The sequence below is a fragment of the Rhinopithecus bieti genome, unplaced genomic scaffold (assembly GCF_001698545.2).
Source record: "Rhinopithecus bieti isolate Rb0 unplaced genomic scaffold, ASM169854v2 scaffold_55680, whole genome shotgun sequence".
NCBI classification, from domain to species: domain Eukaryota; kingdom Metazoa; phylum Chordata; class Mammalia; order Primates; family Cercopithecidae; genus Rhinopithecus; species Rhinopithecus bieti.
Window position 1 is genome coordinate 54666 of NW_016821593.1, and position 23174 is coordinate 77839.

Genomic DNA, 23174 nt, shown 5'->3' on the forward strand with positions numbered 1-23174 from the left:
GTTAGAGGAAGTGTTTAGATTTATTTTCCTCTCTTTGAATGTTCATTAGAGTCTATGAAAAACATTCTTAATAATTTTAACAAATATTCATAAAGAAACCCTAAATTTATCATTTATGTTCTTCAGAAATTCTTTCTAAATTTATAAATTAAATGCCATTTAAAAAGTTTCTTTACTTAGTGTTTTTTAACATTTAAATAGTATAAAGTATTATTAGTATATGAAAAGTGATATTTATATTACCTCAACTAATGTTCATTTTTCCCTTATGGTAAGGGAGTTAGGAATGCAGCAGTTAAAAAAAAACACCCTTTCTTCATGTAGCTTACCTTTCAAATATGCTTACATTCCACATGTTTAAAATATTTTTCCCAATTAAAACATTTATACATTGAAATACCTTTTATACTCTTTCCAGGATTCAAATGTTGCTATTAATAAAGATTTATTATGAATTAGATTTTTTAGATTAGTGGTCGGTACTAACCCTCTCCCCAGTTTAGACACTTAGAACAAACAACATCACTATGATCACTGTGGCCTCTTCCACTGGGGATATACCTTAACAATTCATCTCCATCCATTATTGCTCATTGTCCAGCAACATGGTAATAAAACTGGTAGCACTTTTCCTGTTTTACTATACATCTTTTTGTTTTGAGTGCAGAAATAAAAAAGAAGGGGAATCAGAGGAGAAGCAGTGAAAATGTTGGGAACAGTGAAAAATGCCTTGAGAGCAGGCTGTTATGGGGAAAGATGATTATATTGCACAACTATTTAGTGCTTACTTTCCGGGGTTTTTTTAATGGTCAATTAAAAAAATATGAAGATAATTTATTTTCTTCCTTCATTATAAAGTCTAAATTAAAAGCAAAATTAACAGTGGTAACTGAATTGCATATTTTTTCCTCTCACCACGTCAGTGGGTGATAGGCAACAAAATAAGAGGAAGAAAATGGAAGCAAAAGAAATTTAGGAGTGATGGGATAATATAGGCTCAGACTCATTACAGCTTTCCTATTTCTCTTTTTTTTCTGTTTGTGTGAATATGTTTTCTTCCTTTTGCTTTGTTCCAGTTCACTTCTCCTCTTAAAAATCCCCTCTTTGGACCCTACTAACTTTTTCAGGTGTTGGAAAGAGGGGCAGGGAATGTGGAATATAACAGTTCTCCTCTAATTCTGTGCTGAGTAATTTCCAAAACAATATTTCATGTCTGTTAATTGGTTGAGGAAGATTTTTTTCAAGTGATACTCTTTTTTGTATGTTGAGGAATACGAAAGTATACGTTTTACTTTACTTCTTTAAAAGCATATGCTGTTTTACTATAACTTGTTTATAGTATGCAATTTGAATAGGAGAGCTAATTGAGATAGTTTAGCAAAAATATTGAAGTTATGATAATTTTTTTACTCTCAGTTAAATGTTATATGTGTACTAATATAGTAGTATATGCAAAGATTATGAGTTACAGGATAGTGATAATTAGATTTTATAAACAATGTGTTAGCTATTGATAATAGGCAAGTTCTGAAAGACAAATGTTATATTGTTGCATCACATTACTGTTTAAATATGCAGTAACTGTTTAGTTCAGTTATCAAAGCATGGTATCAATGAGGCTTCTTTTATAGGCTCTGTCTTTGTATAAATGAGCCAAATTATTGAAGGAAAAACTCCATTTTCACAACTGTTATATCCTATCTAGTGAAGGTAATCATCTGGCCTGTATAGATTTGGTCTCAAATAAAAATATATAATGTGGTTATTTCAATTTCATTTGAGTAAACAACCTTTCTGTGACCTGTGATACTTTTTATTACAGCCTCTTAGTACTCATAATGAAAAATTTTCATGAAATGAAAAGATAAAATCAAGATAGTCTTTTCCAACCTAGTTTTTTTGTTTGAGACAGAGTGTCACTTTGTTGCCCAGGCTGGAGTGCAGTGGCTCAATCTCGGCTCACTGCAGCCTCTGCCTCCCAGCTTGAAGCGATTCTTGTGCCTCAGCCTCCCGAGCAACTGGGATTACAGGCATGCACTACCACACCACCACATCTGGCTAATTTTTTGTATTTTTAGTAGAGACGGGATTTCACCATGTTGGCCAGGCTGGTCCCGAACTCCTGGCCTCAAGTTATCTGCCCACCTTAGCCTCCCAAAGTGTTGGGATTACAGACGTGAGCTACTACACCCCAGCCCCAAGTTCTTAATGTTACAGAAAATGCAGAAGTCACAGAAATAGCCACAAAAAGATTAATTACCTTCCTCAAGATCTAGAACTGGAACTCAGGATTCCAATCTTTAGTTCAGTCATTCAAACCATCTTAGAAGTTTTTTGTCCCCATCTGCAGAATTGATCAGTCATGTGTTTATTAAGAAGTGTAGGGTAAGACCAACAGGTAAAAATACTCACTGAGATCATTTTCTTCTTTCCAATTTTTTAAAAAATGTTTTTAATGAACTGTGTATTTTGATTTCCTTTTCTGGAACAGACAACTACAAAACTTCTAGATGGCACTCATCAGCAGCATGGATTCCTCTCTCTGACATACACAAAAGCTGTAACAAAAAATGTCCGCCACAAGTTAACATCAAGAAATGAGCGAAGAAGTTTTCATAAATTATCTGAAGGCTTAATGGATGGTTCTCCTCATTTTCTTCATGAAATTCTTCTTTCAGCACAAGCTTTTGATATTGTTCTTTATTTTCCTTTACTTAATGCCATTGCAAGTATATTTCAAGCAAAACTACCAAAGACCCAAAAAGAGAAAACAAAATCTCCTGGTCAGCCCATGAGGACCCATACGCTGACATCCCGCAATTTACCTTTGATTTATATCAACACAAGTGTAATCAGAATTTTTATTCCAAAAACAGAAGAAATGCAAGTTTTCTGGGGTTTTTTGTTTCTTTTAAAAAATAAGAGCAGTTGGTTGTGCTTTGCGGTTTGGTATATTTTATAGAGAAGAAATATAGATATTGTATAAATCATTAGGAAATACATCAGAATACTATGTAAGTATCTGGCTTTGTTAGTAGGGTAAGAAATTTGAGGATTTTTTTTCTTCAAGGCTTTTGCCAGTAAAGCATATATATACTTTGTGTCATTTGTTTTACTAAACTCAAATGTTGGGTTCTATATATCTAATAGAACTAAAATTTTGTTTAAAAACAAGGTCAGGCACAGTGGCTCATGCCTGTAATCCTAACACTTTGAGAAGCCAAGGTAGGAGGATCACTGGAGCCCAGGAGTTTCCGACCAGCCTGGGCAACATAGTGAGACCACATATGTACAAAAATAAGATATTAGCCCAATATGGTGGTGCACACCTGTAGCCCCAGCTACTTGGCATATCATTTTTGTAATAAAATATTTGTAGAACCTTATAGTCCTTAATTACCAAGGTGTCTAGAACTAAATTCAATGTAGTATACTCACAGATTCTTAATACAAGCCAGTTTCTACTTTTTATGTCTAATTTTTCTTAGAAGCGATCTTAAAATTGATTACTTTGAGATATGAAATTACTATTCTCTGAATATCCTATATTCTGACAGTAGTATACAATTGCTTTCATCTGTTCAGATAGTTTGTAGAAACACATGGATGGTTAAGAATAAAGAGTTAGTCTTTATTGACCAATTACAAGTGATAAACAACTCGCTAACCAGAAAAGTAAGAAGCTGTATATTCATTGCAAAGGTAATGATGTTTATGCTTTTTCCTTGTTATATAGGAGCACCTAATGAAATTTTAGATAGTGTAATTTACATTAAAGTGACATAGGTTAGAAAACAGAAATCTACATTCTGAGAATCATAGTTTCAGTTACAATAACATTTGTTCTCAACCTTGGAAGAGACACAGACACAAAAGATCGGGGAGATTATCAAACTGTTTTTGGCATTACAACTGAGAATGGGAGGAAAACACCATGAAAACAGTAGATTGTCTTTATTACACCAAATTTATCAGTGTTTTGGGAGAATTTGGGGTAGTTCATTACATTTAATAAAGACCATGGGCCGGGTGCAGTGGCTCATGCCTGTAGTCACAACGCTTTGGAAGGCTGAGGTGGGCAGATCACGAGGTCAGGAGTTCGAGAGCAGCCTGGCCAACATGGTGAAACCCTGTCTCTACTAAAAATACAAAAAATTAGCCAGGCGTGGTGGCATGCACCTGTAGTCCCAGCTACTTGGGAGGCTGAGGTGGGATAATTGCTTGAACCCAGGAGGTGGAGGTTGCAGTGAGCCGAGATACTGCCACTGCACTCTAGCCTGGGTGACAGAGCAAGACTCCATCTCGAGGGAAAAAAAAACAAAAACCAAAACCATAATGTTACAGTATCTGTAACTATTTTATTAAAATAAAATTACAGAAGTTTTATCTCTAGATAAAAATAAGAAAGTTTTATACTATATAATATAAAAAATTCTAAGTATAGTTTTTATACAAGGATATTGTTTTCCACAAATACCTCTCTGATTGGTATAAAATATTCATTTTCTAACTTAAGTGAGTTCCTGTATTTCATTTAAAATATGTTAGTAGGGGCCGGGCCGGGCGCGGTGGCGTCAAGCCTGTCAATCCCAGCACTTTGGGAGGGCCGAGACGGCGGATCACGAGGTCAGCGGAACCGAGACCATCCTGGGCCTACACACGGTGCAAACCCGTCTCTACTAAAAATACAAAAAAAACTAGCCGGGGCGGACGCGTGGGCGGGCGCCTGTATCCCAGTTTACATTGGGGCCTGAGGCAGGAGAATGGCGTCACAACCTGGGAGGCGGAGCTTGCACGTGAGCTGAGATCCGGCCACTGCACTCCAAGGCCTGGGTTGACAGAGCGCAGACTCCCGTCTCAAAAAAAAGAAAATACAATAATAATAAATAAATAAAAAAAAAAATAAAATAAATTAAAATAAATAAATAAAATATGTTAGTAGGCGTTTTATTGATTTTCTGAATGCTTTCTTGGAAGTGTTTGTTTTATTGGTTCCCATTCCTTAATTGTAAAATTATTTTCAGTTTAATGTAAGCATTTGGGAAGGCCAAAATTTCATTGAAACATAAGAAATAATACGGTGTTAAGAGGTGAGAGGTTGGTATGAGGTATAGAAAAATATAGGGAGAATCTCTATGAAAAAAGCTGAGGAAATAGTGAGAGGCTATAGAGACAGAAAAGGAAGTAAAGCAACTTATCTGATTGGTAGACTTTTTTAGTAATAAAGAAATGTTCATGATTTATAAATGATTCTCAAATTTTATGATGTAATGGTATCTGAATAATTGTATAATGGACACTAAATTTAGTCATTTATCCCATATTGTTCCCTACACTGTTTTAATTTAGGGTTTCCTTCTTGAAAACCCGTTTTACACCATAAAATATCAATTTCAGTAACAAGTTTAAATTTTTAAAAACAAACCAAATATGTATGATTCATTGTCTACTTATTACGTTTTAAAACTTGACCAAGAATATGATACAATATCAGTGTGTTGTTTTTCTGCATCTTTGACCAGCTGGGCTGAGACTTTTAAAATGGGTATCTAATAATATATATACTGGTAAATCTTTCTGTATCAGACATAGCAGCTCCTCAATGTGGGCATTTGATCTGTATTCAAAATTTGCTCATTTGTCTTATAATATCTTATCTATCTGATGTCCTGAAAGCATCTGAAAGTCTTTGGAATTTGTTAGTGAGGAAATATTTTTACAGTAAATTGCTCTTTCGTTGGAATTAGATCTTCATTGCAGAGCTCCTTTGACTCAAATTTTTGTGGCAATATCCGTGAGAGAAACCTACATGACTGACTTATTTTCACCATCCATGTCAGTGTTCGTCATAGCCCTTAGGTGGTCTTCACTAGAGGGGTCTTATTTATAGTGATAAATATTTCCTCCTAAGGCAAAATTTGCCTATAAATGTAAATAGTTTTCATTGTTAATTTGGAAACCTTTTTTTTTCTCTTTTTTATTGTGGTAAAATATATATAACAAATTTTCTACTTTAATCATTTTAAGTATATAATTCAGTGGCAATAATTACACTCACAATGTTGTGAAACCATCACCACTATTTCCAAATGTATTTGTCACCCCAAACAAAAGCTCTGTATCCATTAAGTAATAGCTACCCTCATCCTCTGGTAACCTCTAATCTATTTTCTGTCTCTATAAATTTTCCTAGTCTAGAAATTTCATGTAAGTGGAATTTTACAATGTTTATCCTTTTGTGTCTGGCTCACTTTACTTAGCATAATGTTTTCAAGGCTCATCCAAGTTGCTGCACGTATCAGAACTTCATTCCTTGCTATAACTGAATAATATTGTTTTGTGTGGATATACCACATTTTGTTTATTAATTAATCTATTGGGCAGTTGGGTCATTTCCACCCTGTTTTTGGTTAATGTGAGTAATGCTGCTATGAACACTGGCATGGAAGTTTCTGTTGGAGGCCCTGTTTTCACGTCTTTTGGGGTGTACACCTAAGAGTGGAATTTTTAGGTCCCATGGTAATTCTGTTTGGAATTCTGTTTTTGAGGAACCACCAAACTTCTTGAAAGCCCTTGTGGATTAGAGTGTGATTTGTGGTACTTTCCAAACAATGCCAACATGCAGGCATAGTTTAGTCAACAAGAAGAGCAAACGGAGCTCACGCTTAGCATAGCAGCAGCTGTGTGCTGAGCACCTGAGCAGCTCTGTGGTGAGGCAGAAGTCTGAAGTTCATTGTTTAACTCTAGCTTTATTTTCTGTTACACTTACCAAAGGTTTATTGAAACAGGTTCTGTTTCACTGATATATTTGTGACAAAAAGATTACAATTCATTCTATTTAAGAAAGGTGAGGGAAAAAAAGAACAACTTTATTTTCTGTGGGGCTTTTTTTGTTTGTTTATATGTTTTTGTTTCGGGCTTATTGTGTTATAAACATTAATACTACATATCACACAGTTTTATTGTTTCCCATTGAGTTGCTTCAACTGGGAAAATCCTTCAACTAATTTTAATTGCAGAAATATTTCCAGACTTCTGCCATCTTATTTTTAAAGCTGCTGCTGCTGCTTCCGCTTCCTCTTCTGCTGCTGCTGCTGCTGCTGCTGCTGCTGCTTTTTCTTTTTTTGGTGGTGGCTATGATGGGGTTTTAACATGCAATTTCAGAATTCAGGTGCCTAGGTACTTCCTAAGGTCACCTTGAATAAGAGTATATGAGATGGGGGAAGGTTGTTATAGTTGTCTTTGGAAAACATAATTTCTTTTGTCTTTCTGTGGACTTTCAAGTTAAGTGTAATCCTTTGCAAATATGCATATTTTTAGCAACAAACAACTTTTTAGTGGTATTTTTTTGTGTGCCCTAGATGTATGTATCTGTAGAATAAATTACCAGCAAAAGGATTGCTAGATCAAAGGATTCCATACCTTTAAAATAGTAAGAGATGTCAAATTACCTTCCTAAATGGCTGCTATTTCTTACTCTTAACTAGCAGAGGTTATTTTTAGCCTTTTGTAGGTCTCATTAGTGAAAAGTACACTATTTTTTAAGGAGTTGCATATTTTTTCCTTATTAATTAATACTTTCTTGTGTATTAATCCTTTTGTCTGGCATATGTATTGCTCATATCTTTTTTGTGTTCTGCCTTTGCGTCTCTATATCTGTGCATATATCTGTATCTTTATTTATAATTGTACCTGCATCTCTATCTATCTGAGGTGTTATAAATAGCCAGACTGTGTGCCTAAGCTAAGAATACAAATACAAGGCCGGGCGCGGTGGCTCAAGCCTGTAATCCCAGCACTTTGGGAGGCCGAAAAAATTTTATTGTGGTAAATTCATATAACAAATTCACCATTTTAAAGTATAGATAATTCTTACATTATGTTTTATATGGGAGATTGGATGTGTCCATTTAATACACATTAAAAGCTATAATGTGGACTGTGGAAATCATGATTCAAGGAGGAATTTCATTAGAAATAAATATCATCAATGACTCTGGTAAGTTGGAGTCAAGCGTATACTGTTCATTTTATTCTAGAAAACCTTTACAAGAAAGTTTGAATAAGATGATTATCAGATTGATTAAATTAAAAATGTAGGCCAGGCATGGTGGCTTATGCCTGTAATACCAGCACTTTGGGAGGCCAAAGCAGGCATATAGCTTGAGCCCAGGAGTTTGAGACTAGCCTGGGCTACATGGCGAAACTCCATCCTACAACAAATACAAAAATTAGCTGGGCATAGTGGCCTGTGCCTGTAGTCCCAGCTACTCAAGAGGCTGAGGTGGAAGAATAAATTGAGTCCAGGAGGTCAAGGTTTCAGTGAGTTGTGATCACACCACCACACTCCAGCCTGGGTGACAGGAGGAGACCATGTCTCAGAAAAAAAAAGAAACATATGTAAGTTGTTTTAATGAGTGTGAAAGAATAACTAAATCTTGCTACAGCATTCTTTTCAGCAGAAACTTTATTATAAAAATATCACAGAGCAGTCGTGCCTGTCACTGAGTAAGTAATCTGTGTCAAAGATGAGTGGTAAACTAAATGCAACTAAACTTTCTATTAATATGCATAGTGGTCATTGGTTACATGTTTATTGAAACTTTTGTCTTCAACTGCCAGTATGGCAATAACTAATTAAAACCTTTTGTTGAAAGCTGTCACAACAGTTTTGGCTTTATAAAAGCATAATATTACACAGTGGCAATTTCAAATACTTTTGAGACTTCAAATGTTTTACTAAATTGAGTTTATATTGAGAATCTTCAATAAAAGTTGAAGTATCCAAAACACTTTTATTCAGGTTGGAATTAAGAAAAGTTCATTGTAAGCAGCATTCTTATGTTATCTGACAATTGTATGAAAATTCTGGTCTTTATTCAAGCTTTTGGTTACTGATACAAACTCCTGATTTCAGAGTTGTTTATAGCCTTTCCATATGCCACATACAGATGTACATTCATACATCTGTACACACACGTATATACACTCTCTTGCCCCAAGAAAAGATGAAATCTTTCAGACTTATAATATATGCTACATTAATGTAAGACTCTTTAATCATGTCTACATTTCAGTTTATCATAAAAAAAATATTTAACATTCCAATATTTTATTTAGAAAAATAATAGTTAAAGTCTGCTTTTAAACCTGGATATTGTTTACATTATGTGCAGTTACTATCAGGATTCTAAATCTACAGGTGTTTGACTTCCAGCTTAATCTTTTTATTTCACAATAGATAACTTCTTAAAATCTAGCATGTCCAGAATGAGTAGTTTCTCGTGAGGCTCAATTTTCAAAAATAGAGTTAAAGCAAGGAAGGAAGGCATTCATTTTCATGTTGAAAATATTTCTAGAAGGAACATTTCCTCATATGGTCCAACTATTAAATACAGGTGAAATAAGCCAAAAAAGAGAAGCTGATTTTTTTGCAGCAATAAAGTAGCTGAAGAAATGACTCAAGGCACTTTCATGTATAAATACATTTTTTTGTTTTTTCTTACATCTCAATGATATATTTTGATAAGCTGAATAATTTCTATAATAAAATTATTTATTTTAATCTAGTTTATGAATGATCTGCATTACATGTTCTTTTTTTATTATAACAGTCATCATAATCTAATGAGAACACTTTTGGCCCTAACAGAAACAGAATTCTGTTCTTGGATCTGGCTTTGTATGTAACACCAAGTACGTCATTTCTCCTCCATATGTACCTCATTTACTGCAATGTTTCTATTACATTTCAGACTTTCATATGGTGGGTAGTATCTGTAGCCTGAAGAACAGTTAGCAAATACACTAATTGCGCTTTTGTGGTATGGTCTATTCTCCAGGCTTACTATTTATTGATTTAATTGATGCCTGCTGCTTAATCAGAGGTTTTACCCACATGGAACTATTTGATAAGCTTGGCATAAAATGCAAGATCTGTAAAATGTAAACAATGTTCATATTATAAGGACCTATAATCAAACCAACCCTCTAAGTTATTTGAAAATAGTGCAGCTGCATGAGAAGTAGTTTTCTATTTGATCTTTTGCGATGGAATTGTAAAAATACTGTCTTTACTGTGACATCCACATGCTACTATTTGTTATGATAGATTATCTCTTTTTTTTCTCCTTTTGCTGTCCCTTCTCCCACCTTCCTACTATTTTGCCTTACCCTGCTCCCTTCATGGTTAACTTATTCTGGTTCCTTATTTCTCTCACTGAATATCTTATTCTTCTAACTTTTTTCTGATTTTCTTAATTCTGACTCTCTTTCCTTGGACTAATCTGAATCAGACCATACCAAGTATACTGAAATAATATACTGAAAATATACTAAAATATACTGAATATACTGAAAATAATACACTGAAATAATATACTGGAAATACAGCTGGAAATAATCTTGTAGCTTTTGCATTATTTGGGCACCACAGTTTGGGAAATATGGATTGTATGCCTTTGTAGGTAGGTTCTGTTCAGGATATGTCTTAGGTCTTGCAGCCAGTCATTTTCTGTTCTATTTTTGGCAGGTGGTACTTCCTTGAGAGAAATTATAAGTTTTAATATACGTTTACTTCAAGACCTAAAAAGTTGTATATTGTTAGCACTTTTTAAACAGTGTTTATACAGCTACTATAGTAGAATCATCTGTTGGAGAATAGAGAGTAAAATGTAAATGTAATGAATGGGGCCATTAATTTCCCCTATTCATCCCAAATAGTCCTTAGAAAAGACATTGAATTTACTGGCGAGTTGTGGAAAAAGTGCTGAACTTCAGCCCTAAATCAGAGCGTATAGTCAAATATCATTTTATTTAGTACAAAGAAAAGAATTAGAACGGATACATCCTTTTACCTTTTTTTGTTTTCTGGGATTATTTATCATAGTTTTAGATGTCATTAGGAGGTAGAACTTTTAAAGGGGTCCGGGGTTCCAATTTCTAAAGCAATTTTACAGTAGAAGTTATTAAAATTAAAAAGTATCTGGAATAACAGATTGGTACGTTCTCCCATATTAAATAGTTGGTGTTTTCCATCTTCAACGTGGCAGTCATCATGTTTCTTTTGGATTTTCTGACATTTTGGAGCTTAAAGTGATATACTTTATGTTTGTGTGTGTGTGTTGTATTTAACTATTATTTAGCATGTAAATTTAAATGGCTTTGAGAATTTGTCACTGACTTTGTAATATCCTTCAATATATTTGTAGACAACAATGAAGTATTAAGAACCGAAAGCTGAAAATCATTTAGGAGAGAGACGCAGATTGTGAAGTTAGATAAACATTTGACTTCAACATTACTTATATATATTTAATATTATAATTTTTAAGTTGGGAGTGGAGTTGTTTGTTTTTTCTTTGCTATTTTAATTGTGTATTTTAACAGGAAACCACTTAATGGGTATGAACAGAGTTAAAAGCATCAAATATTTTTATTTTAAACATGATTTTTTTCATTTTACTTTTTCTTATGTATTGCTCTTATCTTAAAGTGTCTGTATTCAATTCCCTCAAAGATTTCTCCTTATGCATAAAGTTATGTACAGATCCACAGTGTATTCATGAATCTCCTTCTTTTGTTACAGTTAATCAGGCAGCAAAAGAAGACACCGTGGTTTTGAAGATTGGCTCTGTTGCCATGGCTCCCCAGGCTGACAATCCCCTTGGCAGATCTGTCCTTAGGAAAGATATTTACCAGTAAGTTTATTTTCTTATGTCCAATCTTGCAACAATTTTCATCCTGCAAAGACGTACAGTGATCAATAACTTACTTACTGTGGCCTGTAGAAATATTTCTCATTCAGAATCTTTTGATATTTAAAACCAGGTTTTTCTGATTTTCTTCAGTTGTGGGTTTTTTAATTCATTCAGACAAATCAAGTATTTCTGTGAAGCGCTGATGAATAACAGAATGTAAGTACTAAGTCACCGTAAAACTGAAGAAACATAGTTTGGAAAATTTTAGCAGATGTCAAATTTGACCAAATCTCTAATCACATAAGAAAACGAGGTCCTCTGTAGAACCACCACATCCTACTGTAGTCATGTTGTATCAAAGTGAAACACTTTATTAATTTAAGTGTAAGCTATTATTTGAAATGTAGCAATGTGGATGTCATATGGATCAAAGCTGTAAAGAAAAGCAAACTTCTAAAGAGAAATTTCACAGTAAACACTTTCTGTGAAAATGCTATGCTCTGGATTTTGTCACTGAGTATTTGCAAACCACACCAAGCATATATGAACAACTAAACTGGTGAACATATGTAATCAACATGGTAAAAATAATATATGATTCATACTGAAGTTGGCACTGCTGCCAGACAGAAAAGTACAGTTGCAAATAATACCAAGTGAGAAAAGTCACAGAAATACAGATGAACAAGTGTCTTCTTCTTCTTGCTTTTCTGTTTTTCAGATGTTGTCTCTTCTAAAAAATAAATTCCTACTGCTCTCCAGTAAACGTTACTGCTAAGAAAAGATTCTAATTTTGGTAATACATTTACCCTTTAGAAGGTGATGGCTATTTTTTATTTAAATAGATCTAGGAACTTTATTTCTCAGATTTCTCTGATATTTGAGTTGTAATTTTTTCCTTTGACTTATGTATGTATGATCTCTTCCTTGTATTAATTTTTTAGGTATTTAATAGTATTCATCCCTTAAATAAGTTTTCATGTAGCTAACTTATATATAATCTTAGGATTCCAGAGCTGAAAGGGGCTTTAGGAATTATCTAAGTCAACTTCCCTATTTTACAGATTAGGAAACTGAATAACCAAAAGAATACTGTAGTTGTCCCTGGTAAAACAGTAATAGAGCCAAGGTTGCAATTCGTATTTTTCGACTCCCTTAGGATCTAGGGAAATGATTTAATAGAACATAAATTATAGATGAGAATACTTTAATTTTCTAACATTTGGAAATTCTTCCAGATGTCTTTATCTTTTCTACTTCAGAAGTAAGTGGTCCTAAAATAGAGACTGACTTTACTTTTGGTGAAAGAAATCTAGGTTATATTAAGAGATCCTATCACCATCAGTAAAGTGAACCACTGGGATAATTCCTTTCCTCCTGTACCCTTTCCACTTTTTGGCTTTTGCATGAGTTGTATTTTTACTTGCTGGGAACAGTTGTGTCAAATTTTTTTTTAGGGTTTCCTTCTGTGTGCCTTGCAGCTTCTTTTCAGTCATCTTTACTGGTCTTCCTCTTAAACAATCTCTTTGATATTAGTATTTCTTAGGGTCTTCCTTTTATTCTGTTTTTTGCCCAACTCTTCTTCAGTGAGGCTATCTGCTCCTTTGCCTCAGGACAACTTGAATTCCAAGCATGTTGGGTAACTTGGGTTGCCCCTGTAGACCAAGGTTAGCAATATGTGTTAGAATGTCAAACGTAAAATTCTAGATGCTGGATGGGAAACTCAACCTAATAATTTTTCTTTGAAAGCTCACATTCAAGTCGTTTCTAAATAAACAAACTAACAAAAGGTGTTCACATAAGAGTTTATCAAAAGTGTTTCAAGATCTCAGTGAAATGCTGTATCATCAATATCAAAGGAGTAACAGCAGAATTAGAAACCACTTTTGAATGAGGTAATCAGAGTGGGAGTAGCTCAGTTAGAATAAAAGTGTATACACAAAGCAAAAGACCCTGCATACTAGGGCTGATATTATTATTCCTATGATTTTGTTAACCATAAAATCTCAGTGAACTAGATGCAAAAGTCCACGTTATTATATGATTCCATTTATATGAAATGTCCAGAATAGACAAACTCAGAGAGACAGAAAGGTTGCCAGGGCCTGCTTGTGAAAGGGGAGGGAAGAGTGGGAAAGGACTTTGTCTTGTGGCTTGGGTGCCAGCTCACCCTTGGTAGAACAGAGCACCGAGTAGATTCCTAAGGTTTCTGACTCCAGGCACTGGCTCCTGGACAGCATCTCTTGATGCACTTGGGAGCAGGGGAACTCACCACTCTGAAGGGAAGGACTCAAGCCTGGTTGGCTTTTCTGTCTGCTGATTGCAGAGCCCTAGGGCCTGAATGAACACAGGCCATAGCCAGGCAGTGGTTACCATGGGTGTTGGGTGAGACCCAGTGCTGTGCTGGCTTCAAGTCTGACCCAGCGCAGTCCCGCTGGTGGTGGCAGCCACAGTGCTTGTGTCACACACACACACACACACACACACACACACACCCCTTCCACAGTTCCAGGCAGCTCAGCACAGAGAGGCTGTGTTCGTTTGGGAGAAAGTAAGGGAAGAGAGCAAGAGTCTCTGCCTGGTAATTCAGAGAATTCTCTGGATCTTATCCAAGACTACCAAGGTGGCACCTCTACAAGTCTGCAAGAGCCACAGTGTTACTGGGCTTGGGTTACTCCCTAATGCAGGTATGGCTGCAATGACCAAAAACTTAGATCACAACACCCAAGCTTCTTCAAATAACTGGAATTCTTTCCCTAGAAATATGGGTACAGACAAGCCCAGATCACAGAGACTACAGTAAATACTTAACTCTTAAATGCCCAGACACCGATAAACATTTGTAGGCATCAAAACCATTGAGGAATATATGAGCTCACCAAACAAACTAAATAAGGCACCAGAGACCAATTCTGGATAGACAGAGATATGTGACCTTTCAGACAGAGAAATCAAAACAGCCATTTTGAGGAAATTGAAAGAAATTCAAAATAATAGAGAAGGAATTCAGAATTGTATCAGATAAATTTAACAAAGAGATTGAAATCATTTAAAAGAATCAAGTAGAAATTCAAGAGTTGAAAAATACAGTTAACATACAAATGCATCAGAGTCTCTTAACAGCAAAATTGATCAAACAGAAGAATTAGTAAGCTTGAAGACAGGCTGCTTGAAAATACACAATCAGAGGAGACAAAAAAAAAAGAATGAAGTACACCTATAAGGTCTATAAAATAGCCTCAGAAGGGCATAGCCAAGAGTTATTGGCCTTAAAGACAGGTAGAGAGAGTGATAGGAGTAGAAAGTTCATTCAAAGGGTTATAATAGCAGAGAACTTCTTAAACCTAGAGAAAGATATCAATTCAAGTACAAGGTTATAGAATACAAAGCAGATATAACCCAAGGAAGACTACCTCAAGGCATTTAATCATCAAACTCCCAAAGGTCAAGGATATAAAAGGATCCTAAAAGAAGCAAGCAAAATAAAGAAATAACATACAATGGAGTGAGGTATAGTGGCTTGTGCCTGGGATCCCAACCCTTTGGAAAGCTTTAGGTGGGAGGATTGCTTGAACCCGGGAGTTCGAGACCAGTGTGGGCAGCATGATGAGACTTCGTCTCTGTAAAAAAATTTAAAAATTAGTCGGGTGTGGTGGCATACGCCTGTAGTCCCAGCTGTTCTGTAATCTGAGGTGGGAGAATCACTTGAGCACAGGAGGTTGAGGCTGTAGTGAGCTGTGATTATACCCCCACGCTCCAACCTGGGGGACAGAGAGAGACCTTGTCTCCAAAACAAACAAAACCATACAACTGAGCTCCAGTATGTCTGGCAGCAGACTTTTCGATGGAAACCTTACAGTCCAGGAGAGAGTGATATGACATATTTAAAGTGCTGAAGGAAAAAAAGTTGTATCCTAGAATTGTATATGCAGTGAAAATATCCTTCAAACATGTTGTAGCAGAAATTAAGCCTTTCTCAAACAAAAGCTGAAAGATTTTATCAACATGAGACCTGTCCTACAAGAAAATGCTAAAGGGATTCAGTTCTTCAATCTGAAAGAAAAGGACATTAATGAGCAATGAGAAATCATCTGAAGGTACAGAACTCACTGGTAATAGTAAGTACACAGAAAAACTCAGAATATTATAATACTGTAATTGTGGTGTGTAAACTACTCATATATTGAGTAGAGAGACTAAAAGATGAACTGATTAAAAATAATACATAGACAGTACAATAAGATATAAATAGAAACAACAAAAAGTTAAAAAGCGGGAGGACAAAGTTAAAGCATAGAGTTTTTATTTTCTCTTTGCCTGTTTATGCAATTAGTGTTGTCATCAGTTTAAAATAATGGCATATATTAAATTTGAAAAACAGAAAACTCCTAGGGGACATGGTACTATTCTTTGAATACCTAGCTGATAATGTATCATAGGAAGTAGTTCATTCTTTCCAAAGCTAAGAACAGACCTAGGATCATTCAGTCAGTGGATGTTACAATGACACTAATTGCAGCTCAATAGAATGAAAATCTTTCAAATTATAAAAGTCTAATAATAAATGGGGCTTTTTGTTCTTACTCATTTAACAATTATTTTGGGGGAGCCTATTGTACATCAGGCACTATTCTAGATACTGGGTGTATGTCGGTTTACAAAAGAAAGAAAAATCCCTGTGCTCATAGAACTTACATTCTAATGGGAGAGAGAATTACAAGCTAATAAATAGATCGTATGGTATACTAGAATTTAAAAAGTGACATGGAGACAAAGCTGGGAAGGGAAAAAGAAATGGAGAGTTAGAGGTGGACAGCCTGGCTTAGTCAGAAGACACCTCACTGAGAAATTGCAAGGATCCTGAAGCAGGAAGAAGTAAGAGAAGCCCCTGTGGCTGAAGCATTGTATGCGGGGCGAATTTAGCAGGCTGTCAGGAAAACGACCTTATAGAGGAGCCATATAGGTCATTGTGTGGACTTTGGCTATTAGTTTGAGTGAGACATGGTTGTGGGGGAAGAATTATCCACACAGGCAAAATTTTGAAATATGTAATGCTTTTGTTATTTACTAAATGTCTGCCTGCAGAAAGAAATGGGGGGGATCACCAGAAGGGACTAGAGATATACATTTAAAAAGAGGTTAAATCTACATTTGAAAATACAGGGAGTCACAATTCAGAACAAATGGAAGTGTAACATTCAACCCTAAAAGAATCATGTTAAGAATTATTAATATTTTTGCTACTTGAGTTAACTGAATATATAATATGAATTTCTTTCACTTATTGGGGAGTTGATTTTGTCATCAAATGGAAAGGCTTCAGAGGGTTTGAGCAGAGAAGTGACATGATTCTTTTTATACTTAAGCAGAATACTCAGGCAAGGAAAGGCAAGGGAAAGGGAAAAGCTATTGCTCTAATCTTGGAAGAAGATAGTGGTGGCTTGGGCAAAGTTAGTAGTGTGGAGGTGGTGAGAAGTGGTCAGATTCTGGAGATGTTTGAGAGGTAGAGCCACGAGAATTTGCACATAGGGTTTGAGAAAAAGAATACAAAGATAATTCAGTTATATGTGGCCTAAACAACTGGGAGGATGAAAATTAACTGAAGAAGGAAAACTGTAGGAAGATTTGTTTTGGAGAATTGGGTGAGTGGAGATTTAAGAGTTTGTTTTTGAAAATGTTGACTATCAGGAGTTAATGAGCTCCCCATTTCTGATGTAGCAGAGACTAATAAGCCACATACAAGACTTAAAAGGGGTAATGATTTATGTCAAATTAAACCAGTGATTCCTAAATTTACTGTGTTTCCAAATCACCTGAGGATCTTGATAAAATGCGGATTTTGACTAAAGAGGTATTGTTTGAGGCCTAAAATTTTACATTTCTTCTAGGCTCCTGAGTGACTGGGTGTGATAGCGTTACTGGGTGATACTGATTTGCCACTTCAGAGGCTACACCCTTTGTAGGAGATCATTAAATCCATTTTTTTACAAACCTTTTAAACTGAGATCATTAAAAAAAATTTTTTTAAATGAATGCTAATAACTTTTAATGCTAAAAATCAAAACACCATAAAAGGTTCTGTGAGAAACGTTAAATATCCTCCATTCTCAGTCTTTCCCACTCCATATCTGAGGTTGCTCTCAGTGGATTCTTTTATAACATCAAAATTTTGTAAACTTTTAGTTGATAGTGGTTAACTTTTGGAATCTGTGACTGAGAAAATGTAAAATAATAAAACACTTCTGTTAACTAACACCTTATATGAATTTGTACTTTACTACTCTCAAAAGCATCTGATCCAGTAGAAAACAACAGAACATATGTAACATGTTATTTATTCAGTGACTATGCAATGTGTAGCCCAGGTATGTATTGTCATTGGCCCTCCTGTAACCTTACCTTCTTTACTTGCCTCCTCCTTGCCTGATAATCTACCTGGTTTGTAACTGCCAGCTCCTGGATAGGATGATCTCTGTTTCCTTTAAACTCCATCTGAGATTCTCCTATTCTGTGATGAGTTCAACAGTATCCCTGATTTATACCATAGTCCTGAAGCACTGTCTGACCTGAAGTTGTTTTTTTATCTTACACAACCCCTTCTCCTGAGAAATTTTTCAAGTCTTTGTCTCAAGGCAAAACAGAAGCAGGAAACAGTTAAGTAAGATGCTATAAAGGCAGATTTTTAAAAATTACCTGTGGTGAAAGTGTTTTTTCATAGGCTGATTAGAGATTATAAACAAACAAGGTGAAAATATTTAAATATTATAACTTAAGCATATTAATAATTTAATAAATTGTCTGGTCCAAGTGAAGTGATGTTTACAACTAATTGATCATGACCAGTTACAGATTTCTTCATTTCTTCTCCACTTCCACTGCTTCACTTGACTAGCCTTAAGAAAAGAAAAGTTAATAAACTTGGTTACATTTCTCTTATATAAATGACATATATTTCTTAGAAGATTTATGTTGTGCAGTATGCTGGTGTATCCTCTATACCTTATTAACTATAGTTTGTATGGTTGTTTCTATTAAATATATTAATATTTCTATTAAATATTTCTATGAAATAATGAAAACAAGTCTCAGAACCTTGAGCCATGTTATGCTATAATTGCTATAGAAGAATTACACTGGATTTATATTATTTATACTTTCTACGTCTTTTCTGAAAATCTCATTTTCTCTGATTCTGAATACTGTCTGTAAGTAGTTTGACTTGATTTTCATGGTTTTTAATGATTTTCTAAAAATAGCTTTTATTATAAGAAATAGAATACTATTACTAATTACTAGTTATTAATACAATAGGGATCTGTGAGACATTTATGCCCTTCTTTTGTGTGCATTCATTTATTATTTTAATTCATTTATTTATTAAATATACATTGATTAATATTTGCAGCTATTCAACAGACATCAAGTGTGTATGATGACTAGACACCAATAGTAGATACATATTTTTGACTGGAACATATGGTACTGTATGACTTCACGGAACTCAAGACTTCAACTACATTATCTTACATTGTAATTTCGATAGGTTCCGTATCATAATAATTGCATGCTTTGTCTACAATACCTCCCAAAATGCCTAGGTTGATGAAATAAGTGAAATTAGAAGTTTTGAACTTGCACCCTAAACTTTTTTCATGGTCTCATTTTTATCAGTAAGTATCCTTACAGCATTGTATCCTATCTTCTGAAAATTAGTATAAGAAGAAAGAGTGATCCCAGAAGTTCCATCTAGATTCGCAGTTTTCACAGAAAGGAATAGAGAAAAGTGTTCATAAATTTCATTCAAGTTTTTTTCTTTTTAGAAATAGTAGAGAGAATAGAAATATTAGCATTAATTATTCATGAGTATATTTAAGTAAATACATTACCTTTTCAGTAAATTTTAATGGTCTTTTTTTCAAATTCTGTTCATATCCTGTTTTTTAAAATATTGATTCTTTAAAAATTTAGCTTATGATTTAGTCTTCTGATTATGAAATTAAAATAAGAAAAGGTAAAATAACATTTTAAATTTTATAAATAAATTTTCAGAATGATACCTTTTTTGAAAGTACATCTATCTTTATTTTAATAAACCTATATAACTAAAACATTTAAATTTTTTTAAATAAAAGATAATCTTGTTTATTTTTTAAAATCAAGTAACGCCAAAGTGTATGCAGCTGTCCTCCTTGCCAGGGCTTATTCTGAATGGTAACCACCTCCTTACTCCGTGGCCACTGTTAGATCAACACTCACAGACCGTTTGTCTCTATGCGTGTGTGTCTGTCTGTAATGGAATTGTATTCTACATAGTATTCGTTAACTTGCTTGTGTTTACACTCAATAATCTATTGTGGTCATCTTTCAGTGTCACCATATTTAGACCTTGCCATCATACTGGTCTGTTTTTGAGCTGTTTTAGACAGCAAAGATAAAAAACCTCATGTAAACACTGCTTTCTGTTTTAAACCAAGAAAATATTCCTCACTATTAAAGTTCAATTAAAACTTAAAAACTTTTATATACTATATTGTGACTGAGACTTCCCTGACTTCAAACTTTATTATACATTGTAAAATGTAAAAGGGAAAAATGTTGTTTCCTTCCGTGAAATAGTTACCAGGGCAATTCTTGAAGAACAAGTATATCAGCAAAAATAGGAAATTGAAATTATTATAGCTTATGTGTTCTTTGTTACCATTTGAATCACAAGGGCAAAGTAATTCACAATTCAACACTGCTATGCGAATTAAAATATCACAGGTGTTTGGGCTTTAACAAACCACTCTGAAACATCGTTTACCAACTCTCTGCTCAACACCTGTCATAGTGTTCAGTTTTTAACAGGACAAAATCCCTGTCTTTTAACCGCAAATGCATCTTACTCTCTGATCTGACCTTATCCTGTACTTTAAATCTTACTACTAGTTGCTTCTTTACATAAGACACTTGTTCAAGTTGAGTATTTTGTCTAATCCAATAAAGCTTATTATGTGCCATTCTGTGGCTCTTGTTTATGTATGCATTTTCAACTTTCTTGAAATATAGCTATCTTCCAGTTTAGCCTTTCAGGGTTTTTGTTATGAAGAACTTTACATTAATGGGGGTTTGAATCCTTTAAAATGTTTTCTCTTTGATGTTCAACACTATTTTAATTTTAAAATCCTTAAGAATCACATCTATTTTTTAATGTCTCACTTAAATCTTGCTGTCTTTTTGAAATTTTTCATAATCATTTTCTTGGAAGTAATGTCTCCTTTCTTTGGCCTTCTACAGCAATGGCTGACCTACCTTTATGCAATTATAATAAAATAATAGTAATAGTAACAGCAGTAGGCTGAGTGTGGTGGCTGATGCCTGTAATCCCAGGACTTTGGGAGGCCTAGGTGGGCGGATCGCCTGAGGTCAGGAGTTTGAGACCAGCCTGGCCAACATAGTGAAACCCTATTTCTACTAAAAATACAAAAACTTGCCAGGTATGGTGGCAGGCACCTGTAATTCCAGCTACTTGGGAGGCTGAGGAAGGAGAATCACTTGAACCCGGGAGGTGGAGGTTGCAGTGAGCCGAGATCACACCACTGCACTCCAGCCTGGGCAATAGAGTGAGACTCTGTCTCAAAAAAAAAAAAAACAAAAAACAGTAGCAACAGTAGTAATAGCTAACATCTACTGAGTGCTTCCTTTGTGTCAAAGATTCTGTGTATGGCTTTCAATGCAATGCCTACATCTCGGTTGAGCCTTATAATAATCTCATGAGTTAGGTATTATGATTATCTGTATTTTAGAAATAAAATATTCAGTCTGTAGACATCCAGTAGTTTCTCCTAGGCGACACATAATAAGTAACAGAACCAGGACTGTCAGTTCCATTGCTCATGCACTTTACCACTACATCTCGCTGCCTGTATCTGAGTTTCCTGTAAGACATACCAGCTTTAGTTTAACCAGGTTATTTATAATCAGTTTATAGCATGAAGTTTGAAACTTATTTTTGAAGTTTCAAATTTATATTCCATTAAATTTTGTTATTATTTAAATGTTGCAAAAAACTAGTAAGTACCATTTTTAGTGTATTCTCCTTGTGTTCCTTAGAATAGTCTCAGCTAGAATGAACTTAATATTATAACCTTAAAACCACAATTTATAATAAAATCATTTATAATCCCAATGTTTGAGCTCTTTGATCCTTGAAGGTACTTGAACATACAATCCGTTTTAAGAGAATTTTAATCAGAATGTGCTTAATACTACATTTATTCTATAAATATAGCTCCCTAGCTAATGATTTTGATTGCCATCAAGGTTTTTCTCACATCTCTTATGAGCTCTGAGATGAGTAATGACCAGATAAATATTTACATAGATGTATCTGATTAACAAAGTCAATGTATTTTGTGGCTCTTATTTATAGAAAATATTTAAAAGTCATTATAAAACAGAAACGTTATGAATCGTTTCTCTTTTCCCCTAGTAAAATTTAGTTATTAATCTAGTTGTCTCAAAATTATGAAAGAAAAAGAGATGTTAAAACTTTTGTTAAACGTCTCTCTTCCTCCCATTGTATACTTACACATCGGTATTTTTATAAATTGTGATGAAAATATTGGTTTTATTTTAAAACAATGACCTCACACACATTTTTTATATACCAAAATTACAGCAAAGTTGACTAAGTATGTTATGAAGGCTTCTAGTAACTTAGATTTTTTCTTTCCACTAATCTTGTGCAATTGAGAAATACTGTATTCAAGCTACATATCTGAATATAGAGTTTATAGAATTAGATATATAAACTTGGAAGTCGTCTAACATTATATGTCGACCACCTATTTCATTGCTCTGTCATATTTTATAAAATATTAACAAAAGCTCTTCATACCTATTCAAATAGATTTTTAAAATAGTGATTGTAACATAATTTACCTCATACTTTTTTCAGGAGTATTTCATTTGTTATAATAGAACTTTAAAATATTTAAAGCAGAGCTTTTACTTTGGAGGTATTTTAACTAAAAGTTTTTTTAACTTTCATCTTTTGAGAGAAGTATATTCTTCTTGTAATTGGACATTTGTGAACTTCTACATACCAGTTTTTGTTCATGCCATAAATATTTGTGGGTTTTCTGAAGTTCCTTCTGGGATTTTATCTTTGACTAATTTATTCCATAGCTCCTTTTTAAACATTGTAAATTGTGAGGTTTTTCAACCTTTTTAAAATTTTTTGCAGACATTTACTAATCCTTTTTAGTGCATTCAGTACTAATAGATTTGATTCTGATATGGATTTTAGCTTTTCTCCATAGATAATTTCATTCTCTTAAACATGTCTACAAGCATTATATGAAAACTGCATAGTAATTTTGGCAAACTTTTGAAAGACATCTTTTATAAGTGAGACTTCTGACAGGTGTACCCTGTTCTGTAGCAGTTTAATCCATGAAATTTTACCTTTAAAGAATTATAAAAGAGAGTGAG

At 34.3% G+C, this 23174-nt stretch overlaps 1 protein-coding gene across 1 annotated transcript in view; it reads left to right on the top strand.

Moving 5' to 3' along the window:
• Window positions 1–23174, top strand: part of LOC108520897 (vacuolar protein sorting-associated protein 13B-like) — a gene marked incomplete at its 3' end in the record, with an annotated part of 201096 nt that overhangs the window by 38085 nt on the left and 139837 nt on the right. Inside the window, exons 6-7 of the mRNA XM_017860455.1 lie at window positions 2492–2897; window positions 11495–11699. Coding sequence (XP_017715944.1) covers window positions 2492–2897; window positions 11495–11699 — 611 coding nt within the window. The remainder of the gene's footprint in view (window positions 1–2491; window positions 2898–11494; window positions 11700–23174) is intronic.